Source organism: Lupinus angustifolius, chromosome LG14 (assembly GCF_001865875.1).
Source record: "Lupinus angustifolius cultivar Tanjil chromosome LG14, LupAngTanjil_v1.0, whole genome shotgun sequence".
NCBI lineage: Eukaryota > Viridiplantae > Streptophyta > Magnoliopsida > Fabales > Fabaceae > Lupinus > Lupinus angustifolius.
Window position 1 is genome coordinate 14901587 of NC_032022.1, and position 12230 is coordinate 14913816.

At 31.2% G+C, this 12230-nt stretch overlaps 2 protein-coding genes across 3 annotated transcripts; one reads left to right on the plus strand and one right to left on the minus strand.

The window, feature by feature from the left end:
- LOC109326202 (ethylene-responsive transcription factor SHINE 2-like) lies at window positions 3224-4785 on the minus strand. Its single transcript, XM_019558895.1, has 2 exons — window positions 4605-4785; window positions 3224-3970 (listed from the first exon to the last, which is right to left on the minus strand). Exons 1-2 carry the CDS (start codon window positions 4682-4684, stop codon window positions 3400-3402), a joined length of 651 nt encoding a protein of 216 aa, XP_019414440.1. The 5' UTR covers window positions 4685-4785; the 3' UTR covers window positions 3224-3399.
- LOC109326104 (phospholipase D alpha 1-like) lies at window positions 7592-11235 on the plus strand. Of its 2 annotated transcripts, none has more exons than XM_019558767.1 (5): window positions 7592-7633; window positions 7768-7881; window positions 8386-8460; window positions 8627-10487; window positions 10681-11235. In XM_019558767.1, the coding sequence occupies exons 2-5, from the start codon at window positions 7783-7785 to the stop codon at window positions 11124-11126; spliced, it is 2481 nt and encodes an 826-aa protein (XP_019414312.1). In that variant the 5' UTR covers window positions 7592-7633; window positions 7768-7782; the 3' UTR covers window positions 11127-11235. The 2 variants fall into 2 exon arrangements, with proteins under 2 accessions (XP_019414312.1, XP_019414311.1); XM_019558766.1 differs by having other exon boundaries at window positions 7621-7633; window positions 7763-7881.

Below are 12230 nucleotides of genomic sequence, written 5' to 3' on the forward strand. Positions count from 1 at the left end.
AAAGACATTGTTGAAGTGACCTGTAGTGTAGCAATGATATCAACATCAAAGGCTTCTTCACCTGATTTTTGCACTTGAAATTTAACCATGCATGATAAAACATAAAAATTCTTACCTTATTGATAGCAACAGTATGTACAATTTTGCTCCTTGATGCATGGAACATTTAATGATAACTCAACTACTTGTGTAATATCCTCCTTTATGTCAATTTCTTCTTTATGATATTATAGACTTAGTGGCATATGCTTGTTTACTTCTAATAAATGTAGGGCCACATGCTTTGATGCTAAGAAACTAGTAGCTTCTATTCATTTTTGTATATTGAAAAATTCACTGCTATCTTTTAGTTCAGCTTTGAAATTATGTTAAATCAATATAATTGGTGTTAAGATACTAGGAAAAAATGGAGTCTTGTATGACATGTGATCTTCATGGTTGAGAAAATTTATGTTATGCTGAGACTTTCTTTGGTTGTGCTAAATTTCATTAATGAACATGTACAAACTATGAGAGGATAAGAAGGAAAGGCCCATGGAACTAATGTCTTAAGGTTTTGGTTTAACACGTGGTGTTTCACTTGTGACTCTTTACTCTTCTCATACTCATGTAACAATGGAACTCCTTGGTGGTTGGAGCCTCCCCAATCGCAATCTGGTCCAACAGGAACATATACAAAGTATGCATGTGATTGCAGTAGTTTAACTTTAAGGTAAGTCAAGTCACTCATTTCTTTGTTTCTTTAGATCTTGTGGAGTGTTTTGCAAATGAAAAACTATGACAACTTCATGATGTGGAAAAAGGTGTTAAGTTTCATTAGTAAAATAATATGTTATACAAATTGTCATACTTAAAACCAGTGTTGTTAAAACCGTACCGGTTATTAAACTGGTCAAGGTATTGATATAATGGTATAGTAGTTCAAGGAACTATATGCGGAACAATTAGATATATTAACTGATATATATTTTTCAGAGTTTGGCACCTTCAACTTCATTAACGACTACTTATGAATCATTTTTTAGATTATAACTATTATCTTAACTAATTCATTATCCCAAATAGTTAAAATTGAGTTATTTGGTATTTATAAAAATCTAATTTTATAACTTTAACCATTATGCCAAGTTTTTCTTCAATTTATATTTATACCATATTACAAACAAAAAATACATGGAGCTATAATCTCCTCACTCTTCATTTGAGGATATTCAACATTCCATTACAAAAAAAAATTATATTTAATGGAAGGACCTTACATGAGATATTTTAGTAGATGTCAATAGGATGCATATTTAATTGACAAAATAATCTATAAATAATTTTTATATTATAAAAGGATTATACATCATTCATATATTAATTATCATTTAATCTTATAGTAAAAGTATGACATGTGTATAATAGATTACCTACTAAACATATAAAAAACTTTATACCAAGACACATAAATATTATATCTTATTTAATTTTTATATTTAACTAAAAATGTAATGAACATAATAAATTCTATATGATGTGACTTAGGTTTTTTAAAACATCACATAAACTGTAAATTTTTATTAATACTACAAATAAAAACTTAACACATCATATCTTTTTTATAACTATGTTAGAGTAATATGGATAAACCTTTTTTTAAGAGAACATTTTTTAAAAGGAATAAAGCCAGACACCTCTCAAATAAAGTATCCTAAACATACTCTAACCTTAGGGACCTAGCATAATAATTACACTATGCCCAAAACCCTTTGGGTCTTAACACATCATATCTACTCAAATACTTTTCATGATGCACAAAAACTCCTTTCCTTTCTGATAAGTAAGATAAATAAAATGGTATCCAAAGCAAAATATGTTTGCATTACCCTTTCGGTTTAGTGACAACGACTCAATAAAATAAATGATTATAAGCTTTAAGATTATAGGTTCGAGTTGCATATACTCCATTTATGAGGAATAAAATACTGCAATAATATTAAAACTTAAGAGATGACACATTCTCATGGACCCGAGGGGTCACATGTCAAAGTTGGAGTGTTACACATGGAAAAACATATATTGTGGGATGCGAGATAGATGTACTCCCCTTATAGGGTGGAGAGGATACCTTGGTATTACAAAAAAAGAGCGTATATATGTATCATTTTTGAGGTGGATCTTGAATTTGATTTGTTATAAATTAAAGAATGTTTTTTGAAAAAACGAACATATATATTACAACTCACTTCCTCCCAAGATTGTGTTCTTATATTATACAATGATGCTACAAAAATTAAGTTTCTTACTCAAACAAGCATAGTTTACAAAAAAATATAAGCAAAAAAATTCTAACCACACTTAGATTCACATTTTCTATCAAAATGACAGAACTTTTAAATTTAAGGAAAATGTTTTTTCAATATCAAAATATAATATCATTAAATATAATATTGAAACATATGTAATTTACAGATGAGCTTTTTCTAACCTAGAGATAAAAAATGAAAAGTAAGAAAAATATAGATATATATTTTAATTTTCTATAGAAGTAATTGTTAAATTTAGATCACTTAAAACCTAATGTTCAACTTATGCAAAACAAGCTATGCATCATAAGTAACAAAATCTGGTGTCTCATAAATTTTGTCTCTATATGTACCACAAGCTTAATTTTGAAGTCAAAAAGTTAATAATCAATTATTTTTTTGACCAATCACAACTAATAATACATATAATGACAAAATTTGTACGACAACAGATGTGTACCCTATCATTATGCTTCCATGTATATGAAGAAACAGTTGAATTTTACAATAAAAATATTGATGATTATTCCTACATAGCTAAGATAATGTGGTCCATCGAAGGTGACAAGTTAATAATGAAGAAAGTGTGATAAATGGTAGCACCTACCACATAGTAAAGCCCCACGTATTAACTAACTACAGATAATCTATTAGAAACTAGTTACATGGAACTCCACATTAAGTACTTCCACTCTATGAACACCATAACCATAAAAGGAAAATAAACATCAGAACAAGAAGATGCATCAGGGATATATAATATTTCTTTGTCATAGAATTCAGATGCCAATTTCAAGAAAAGGAAAAGAAACTATTAATTATGTATTAGTGGTCACAAAGCAAGTCCAATTGAAGTGTTCTTTAATCTTTATAGTACTTGAGGCTAGTTCTTTTTGCAAGAGTTGCTTGTTAATTCAAAACAATAATTAAAATTTAGATTAAAGTTCTTATGCTTAAATCACAATATTACAATATATTGTATTATAAGTATTAACTAACTATGAAAGGGTAGTATTAGAGTGGCTAATATCAGAAATCAACATCATTTTTTACATAAAAGAAAGGGAAATGAAAATGATAGCATAAAATGGACATGATGATGCTATTTCAATTAAGAACTTTGACATGGAAGGTTCTGTTGAAGGGTACTTGAAGTTGATCCACAAGGATAATTCCAATTAAGTAGCTCTTCAATCATCTGCATAGCAATTCTATCTTCTTCTGATACCTCATTTCCAACAACAACATTATTATTATTATTATTATTATTATTATTATCACTTTCACTACCAGTGCATGGTGTTGATATAGTAGATGATGAACCACTTTCTTTGTGTTGTTTCTTCCCAAGCTCTACCCTCATGACCCAATTAGAATCAGAACGTGATCCTGCTCCTTTTTGCCACACTCCAATGTGAGAATTATCAGCATCTAGCCTCAGACAAGTGAGGGATGGAGAAGGGTCTTTGCAACACTTCCTAAGCTTTGTGCTGAGGAGTTCTGAGAGTGCCTTGGGAGACAAGAAAGTTTCATCATCACAAGGGGTTGAATCTTCACCTTCATTCTTTGATGTAGGGAAATTTGTCTTAGCATTTTGACCATTCATTAAAATGGCTGCTTGGTCATATGCCCTTGCTGCTGCTTCTGCTGTCTCAAATGTGCCTAGCCACACCCTCCTCTTCCTAAACAAAGAGACATCGTAATTCAAAATCGGGAGCACATCTTCTATCCCAATATGTGTACCACTAATCCATGTATTTTACTTTTCTGACTAATGAGAAACATAAGTACATAGAGTGGTATAAACTTTGTGATAAAAGATGTGGCTACTTCTGAATCCAACAAGAGGAAATTTTCTTACTACATGTCCCAAATCATGCAGCTATAATAGAAAAACTTTTCTGAACAAACACATGTTAACAACAACTGTACAACTAGATATGCTATAACTTTTGCCACAACTTTTTTGATTTTATAAGGCAAACTAGTGAGAACTTTGGCTTTGTAAGGCATTATTAAACCTAAGTTGTCATCAACATTGTCATGTCTGATTGTTAAAGATAACATTTTTCTATCAAAATTCCCGCTATAAAATTTCCTAGGAAAAATGTAAAACATATAAAAGAGAGAAAGAATGAGGGAGAGAAACTAGCATATAATACAAGAGTTTATATAAATATGCCTTTATATATATATATGACCTTATAAATAAAAATATATATGTGTTTGTGTGCATGAGAAAATGAGAATGATGCATGAAATTATGGAGCAGCATTGTATAAGTTGCATTAGTTTAGAGATTAATGAACACATTACAGTAAAGGGTGTCGAATTTCTGACACCCAAGAGCCCCACTGGCGCTGCCTTACACCTCTGAACTTCTTTGCTTGTACCATCACCTTTCTTTGGTCCAAGTGTTTGGTATGAAAGTTAGAGAGGGAAACAAAATGGAAAATAAAAAAGCAAAACCAACTAAAAAGATATAAGAGTTGCAAATTATTGATACTGCAGAAAGGTGAAGAGAATTAATAGAGGGTTAAGTTTAGGTACAAATACAAGTGTCATAAAAATGTGCAAAGACTTAGCTTATTTTTTATTATTTTAGAGCATGTGAGTGTGATGATGGTGTTACAAAATTTAGATGGCTTTGTCGGTGGTTTGGACGGAAAGTGGAATTGAAACAGTGCACGTTGCAATAAAAGTTTCACCTGCACAAGTTTGATAAAATCAAAATCTACATAGCTCCTTAACAAACTTAATTAAATGAGCTAGCAGGTAGGGTTCTTTATGCCCACAAAATATAACAGAAAACAAACTATTTGCTGCAAAATATGAAAGCTACAAATAAGTTTCTCTAGTTGAATTTGCATGCACATATATATGATACTTCAAGGAAGTTCTTTTCCTATACAGAATGTGAAAAAAGGGGCTTTTATTTTCCTTTTAAAACCAATTAATAATAATAAGAGGAGTAATACAACATGTATTTAAACCATTCCCGAGATAATAAAGTAGGCGATGTGAGATTTACTTTCCAATATGTCCCTTCCACATAAGTCTGCTGCAGGATCAGGCGAAGGGTTACCTATGATCCTTAACCAATGGGTATCTTTTGGCTCATGATAACCGGAAAGAAGTTGGGCTCTGACTCTAATAACATGTTAATGTCTCATCTCAAAACTAATTGGAAATAAGAAGAGTAGTTCAATATGTATTTAAACCATTTCCAAAATAATAAAGTAAACAATATGAGACTTACTTCTCAACCCATAATCCTTAGCCTCCTCATTATCATGTGAAATTGTGAAGTCCAAATAACAAGAGAATTAGACTTCCCTATCATGTGAACTAGCAGCATTTGTTTTATTAACCCACATAATATGATACTTTTTGTTCACTTCTATACATGAGACACTCATTTCAGTTTTGTATGTTATATGATAATATCCAACTATACTGACATCAAACATGATTGATATATATATATATATATATATATATATATATATATATATATATGATATAAATATTTGAAGTCATATATATGTGGGGGAAATTTTTATGAGGGTTTTTGTTTAGACATCTGAAAGCATTTGGGATATATTAACATTTTACCTTATAGTAAATGATACTTAGAAAAACTTTAAAAAAACTTGGATTCATGATGGATGTTTATTTGTTAATATTTTTGTATTGAACATTTAAGATGATTAGCTACTTGGCTTGTCTTTTTAATTACATAGTCCTTGTACGTGTAGCTCAAGGCAAAATTAAAGGTCTATGGACACAAAAAAGTGAAAAACTATGGCACTTTGTGTAATACATGCATGAAACATTGACTTGGTCATCTTCATTTTGTGGAGCTAGTGACATGTTTTGGTGAAGTTGTAGACCAAGTCAAAGGTTATTGACTAATTATCTTTTTGCACAGACACAACCAAATGTCTCTTAATCACTTGAGCTTAATTATGATCTGTCAATTTATTGGTGGGGCAAAATTTTAGACTTTCCCTCAATATAAAGCAACTTTTTGTTACTCTTTTTATCATCTATTTGAAAATAGGATTTTGTTAATCTTAACCTTAAGCATTTGGGTAAGGCTCATCTATATATAACTCTTGTATTTTAGAATTTAGAATTTAGAATGCATGAATATAGAATAAGTTCTGATATAAATTCATTATTTTAGCATGATAGTATTGACCATTTATCATATTCAATATAATATTAATTACAACTATCATCCTATATTTCAATATAAATTTTATTATTTTAAAATATATTGACACATAAAATTAATAATTTGTTGTGGAGATGTGAAATTAGTAACTCAAAATAATGGTAACTTGGGTCATGGACATTCATAAAAGCAATTGATCCTCACAAGCCATGGAGGGGAATCAATTCTGGTTTATGTTCTACACTTCTTTTGATCTTTAATTTTCATGAAACAAAATACACCCAACTTATATGTGACTTTTATTTCCATGTTTTTTTAAGTTTACAAGGGAAGAACAGATTATCTTTGATTTAATCTAAAAATACATTATGTATGATTATAATTTAAAAACACTAAAATTTAACAATAAATAAATTTGTATACGTTCACTTTAGAGACAAATAACTACTAAGAAGCTATTCTTCAAAGTTGAAACAATTATCCTTTGTGTAAAAAAGGTAGCAAATAACTTGAATAATCTAATTAAGCTCATTCATTTCATGTAATAACAGCAACACTTAGGATAATGGATACCCTACTTTCTTTTTTGGTGATTGAGATTTTCAATCCCATTTTCCTGTAATATATTATTCCCAATAGATTTTGACAAATATATATAAAATAAATATTGAATTAATTTTTTAAGTTAACAATATTGCATGTGATAGTATTTGATTGATTGAGAATATAAAAATAGAGTTATTTTAGTAGATGATTTCTATTCAATCCTCTAGAATCTATGCATGCATATCTTTCTTTTCAGAGTCTTTGATGAAAAAGTTCAAACCAAATTTATTCATCTATTTTTTTACTACTTAGAAGTTGAAATGGAAATAGGATATCTGAATTGGTATAACTTGGGCTTCTCAGAATATCTCTTCCTTGAAAGCTAAGGGAGGAACTAATTCCAACTTATGTTTTCCACTTACACATCTCTTACTTGAAGGTTAAGACAAAAAAATATAATCACATGATTCACATTTTCAGTCTCTATTATACCTTCCCTATCTATCTTATATATCTCATATAAATATAAATGTACCCATTAATGAAAATCTCCTTAGAATAGTAGTATCATAAATATATTTCTCTTCCTTAGAGTAGTACTTTGGCTTAACATTTCCAGGTTCATTAGATTTAAGATTTTACTCACCCCTTTGATTCTAATTGTTGTGGTAACTGAAAAAATTATATACTTTTCAATCTTTACTCTCAAATCCACTCTTAACTTATATAAAACACTTGTTTTTCTTAGAGCAGGAGAGAGTAAACGTGATGATGCACTTACTGCATGGGAGGCTTGATGTGACAATATATGAGATCAATAAGCTACAATCTCTTACTACTCCATGCAATTTCAATCTCTGCAACAAGGTACCTTAATCTATAAACTGTCTTCAATGTTCTAATCTTTTGTTGTTTTGGTCCCTCTATATATCTATGTTGGTTTTTTTGCTCTTTTAATGTTTAAACTTGTGACATTAGTGAGTTTTGTTAAATGCTTATGTAGAAAACAAAAGTTACTGACATGTGATATAATGTTACTGTACAACTTTCTTTTACCATGCAAACATTTAATGGAGGTTGATTAATGACGTAGAAAAACCTTAAATTTTTTAAAGGATCAGAACAAATAACTATTTTAATTTTAAGGTATTAATACAAAAAAAATGTTATACTTTCAAAACATAGTTAACCTCAGTTATATACATTCTACTGGTATATACTATTTATAGAGGTTCAAACTTATTTTCCATTTGATTTTAAGCTCGTGAATTAAAAGCTTCTTTGGTCATAGTTGTCTTGTAAAAAACATGCAATAAACTATGCTTATTCTATGTTTTTGCTTATTTCTTTGATTCAAATTTTGTAAACAAGGGTGAAAGTAGAAACTTGGGAAAGAAACTTCTTACCCAACTCAAGAGATTATTGCTATGTCAATGCCATCCAGAGGTACCTTATATTCTACAATTGTCTATCTTTTGGTCCAAGTTATTATTTAACATCTTATTTTATTTCTTGAATAACCACTAACTTGTAATGCAAGCAACAACATACTTGATTTTCTCTATGTACATGTCAAAGTTCTAATTCTTAACATGTAAAAAATATTATGCAGATTATTGGGAAGGGTCTCTATGCAACAGTTGATTTAGATAAGGCAAGGGTTGGAAGGACTAGAATGGTAACAGATCAACCCTCTAGACCCAAGTGGAATGAGACTTTTCACATTTACTGTGCTCATTTGATCTCAAATATTGTATTCACTATCAAACAAGATAACCCTATTGGAGCAACTCTAATAGGAAGAGCTTATATACCTGTTGAACAAGTTATTAAGGGCAACATAGTTGAAACATGGGCACAGATATTAGATTTGGACCATCATCCTATACCAGGTGATTCTAAAATCCATGTTAAAATGCAATATTTTGATGTTAAGAATGATAGAAATTGGTCTCAAGGAGGAATAATGAGTCCACATTTTGAAGGAGTTCCACACACTTTCTTCAATAACAAAAGTGGTTGTAAAGTTACTTTGTACCAAGATGCACATGTCCTTGATGGTTCTATACCAAGGTTCCTATTGTCTGGAGGAAAATATTATCAACCTGGTAGGTGTTGGGAGGATATTTACAATGCCATTTTGGATGCTAAGCATTTTATTTACATAACTGGTTGGTCTGTTTACACTGAGATAACTTTAGTTTGGGACCCAAGCAAGCCAAAAATCACACTTGGGGAGGTTCTTAAGAAGAAAGCCAATGAAGGTGTTAGTGTTCTTATGCTTGTTTGGGATGATAGGACTTCTGTTCCAGACTTTAAGAAAGATGGGCTAATGGCAACTCATGATCAAGAAACAGAACAATACTTCAGAAACACAAATGTGCATTGTGTATTGTGTCCGCGTAATCCTGATGATGGAAGAAGCATAGTTCAAGGTTTTGAGATTTCAACAATGTTCACTCATCACCAAAAGACTATAGTTGTTGACAGCCAAGTTTCGGGTGCTCGTGGACCGCAGCAGAAGCGAAACATTGTATGTTTTGTAGGTGGGATTGATCTATGTGATGGGAGATATGATACTCAAGAACATTCTTTATTTTCAACATTGAACTCTGTCCATCATGATGATTTCCATCAGCCGAATTTCCCGGGTGCTTCGGTTAAGAAAGGCGGTCCAAGAGAGCCATGGCATGACATTCACTGCAAGCTAGAAGGGCCAGTTGCATGGGATGTGTTGCAAAACTTTCAACATAGGTGGGAGAAACAAGTTGGGAAGAAAATTATTCTCCCTTCAAGCAAGCTTGATGAAATTCTAGTCCCTCGATCCGTTCTAGCGACAACAGATCAAAACGAGACATGGGATGTTCAGGTTTTTAGATCAATTGATGGTGGTGCAACTTCTGGCTTCCCACAAGACCCTGATGAAGCTGCTGAAAAGGGTCTTGTTAGTGGGAAAGACAACATCATTGATAGAAGCATTCAGGACGCTTATATAAACGCGATTCGGCGTGCAAAGAATTTCATCTATATTGAGAATCAGTACTTCTTAGGGAGCTCATATGGTTGGAAATCATTTGACATAAAAGTTGAGGATATTGGTGCTTTGAATCTCATACCAAAGGAGCTTTCATTGAAGATTGTTAGCAAGATTGAAGCAGGGCAAAGGTTTTCGGTGTACGTTGTTATCCCAATGTGGCCAGAAGGTATACCTGAGAGTGCATCAGTTCAAGCAATACTAGACTGGCAAAGGAGGACAATGGAGATGATGTATGCTGATATTGCTGAAGCCATTAAGAGAAAGGGAATTAGAGCACACCCTAAGGATTACTTGACATTTTTCTGCCTCGGAAACCGCGAGGCTAAGAAAAACATGGAATATACTCCTAAGGAGCAACCAGAGGCTGGAACTGATTATAGTAGAGCACAAAAGGCCAGAAGATTCATGATCTATGTTCATGCCAAAATGATGATAGGTAATGCATCCACTACAACTTCCTTGTTCAATTTCTGTGAACCAAAACTTGCACACCACTTTTATATTCCATAATGTGTCCTTAACAACTTTAACTGTTACACCAAAGGTGAAAATGGTGTGCAAATTTTGGGTTGTGAATACTATCACCTTGTTAATAAAAGTTGTGACAAATTCTGATGACTTTACTGCAGTGGATGATGAATACATAATAATTGGTTCAGCCAACATAAACCAAAGATCAATGGATGGTGCAAGGGACAGTGAGATTGCAATAGGAGCATTCCAACCACATTACTTAACATCCAATGGGCCACCAAGGGGTCAAATATATGGATTCAGAAGAGCATTGTGGCATGAACACCTTGGCAATGCTGATCATTATTCAAGCATCTTTGACAAGCCAGAAAGTATAGAATGCATCAAGCTTGTGAACAATTTTGCTGAGTCTAACTGGAATGTATACTCAAAAGACACATTTGATGAATATAGAACATTTCATCACCTCATGTGTTACCCCATAGAAGTGACCAATTATGGAGCCATAACAACCCTTAAAGGGTTTGAACATTTTCCTGACACAAAGGCTAGGATTCTTGGTTCCAAATCAGATTACCTTCCTCCAATTCTCACCACCTAGCTAGTATTTTGTGCTTATGTAAATATCTATACCCAACCTCACCATGACACAATGTTTCAAAAATGTAAAGTGTATAATTAATAATAAATGTAATCTCTTCTTTTTAAGCAACAATCTCTAGTTTCTCCAAGACCACTTTCTTTATTGTGGCAAAAAAATGTTTTTAAGGGTCCAAATATTTACTTTTTTAAATTAAATAATTTAAAATCTCAAATTCTTAATTTTTCCTTCACTCGCAATTTTCTAATATTTGAGAGGATTCCAATTTTTTTTATTCCATGACTTTCAATGATATTAGAGTAAATTATACTGACACCCCTGAATTTAGTAAGATTACATAAACCACTCAGACCTTTTTAAAACCTACACAAATCACCCCTAATTATATATACATTACACTGACTACCCCTCTAAGATAAATAAACGTAATTTCTTTAATAAAAAATGATGACAGATGTAATTAGGTCAACAAAATACGGTATATTGTGAAGACAAGTCCAAATAGTATAAGAGTCGATGTTTATTCTTTATTTTGGTTAGTTACAATATAGTACGAGAGTACTTTAAACACCTCCTTAGGCTTATTAATGCAGTTTGTAATGAATAAAAAATAATTAATATACATCACGTTTATAATATTTGAACTTGTGTTCACAGTATACGATATTGTGTTTGACTTAATTACACTCGTCAATATTTTTTTTTAAGAAATTACACGTATATCTCTTACAAGGAGATGTAATGCATATGTATAATTAGTGGTGGTTTGTATAGGTTTTAAAAACGTCTGAGTGGTTTGTATAATTATACTAAAATTCAGGGGTATCAGTGTAATTCACTCATGATAATATTATGTCAAATCTTATCTCTAAACATAAAATATACATGAAATTGATTATTAAAATCTATTTTTGTACACATGTAATTGATTATCAAAATCTAATTTTCTACACGTGTAATTTTTATTAAAATCTAATTTTTTATTTTTCATAACTCACTGTATTCTCATAAGAAGAGGAAAAAATATTCACAAAAAATATACCACCTACTTGTGATTATCAAAAAATAAATAATTAATTATTAAATATGTTTCCCTTTTGATCT

Excerpts from the sequence above, each read along its gene's own strand:
- LOC109326104 (XM_019558767.1), top strand. The coding sequence starts at position 7,783 with ATGATGCACTTACTGCATGGGAGGCTTGATGTGACAATATATGAGATC. Across the intron at positions 8,461-8,626 it reads TATGTCAATGCCATCCAGAG|ATTATTGGGAAGGGTCTCTA; the intron begins GTACCTTATATT and ends AATATTATGCAG. Across the intron at positions 10,488-10,680 it reads TCATGCCAAAATGATGATAG|TGGATGATGAATACATAATA; the intron begins GTAATGCATCCA and ends ACTTTACTGCAG.
- LOC109326202 (XM_019558895.1), bottom strand. The coding sequence starts at position 4,684 with ATGGTACAAGCAAAGAAGTTCAGAGGTGTAAGGCAGCGCCAGTGGGGC. Across the intron at positions 3,971-4,604 it reads GAAATTCGACACCCTTTACT|GAAGAGGAGGGTGTGGCTAG; the intron begins GTAATGTGTTCA and ends CTCTTTGTTTAG.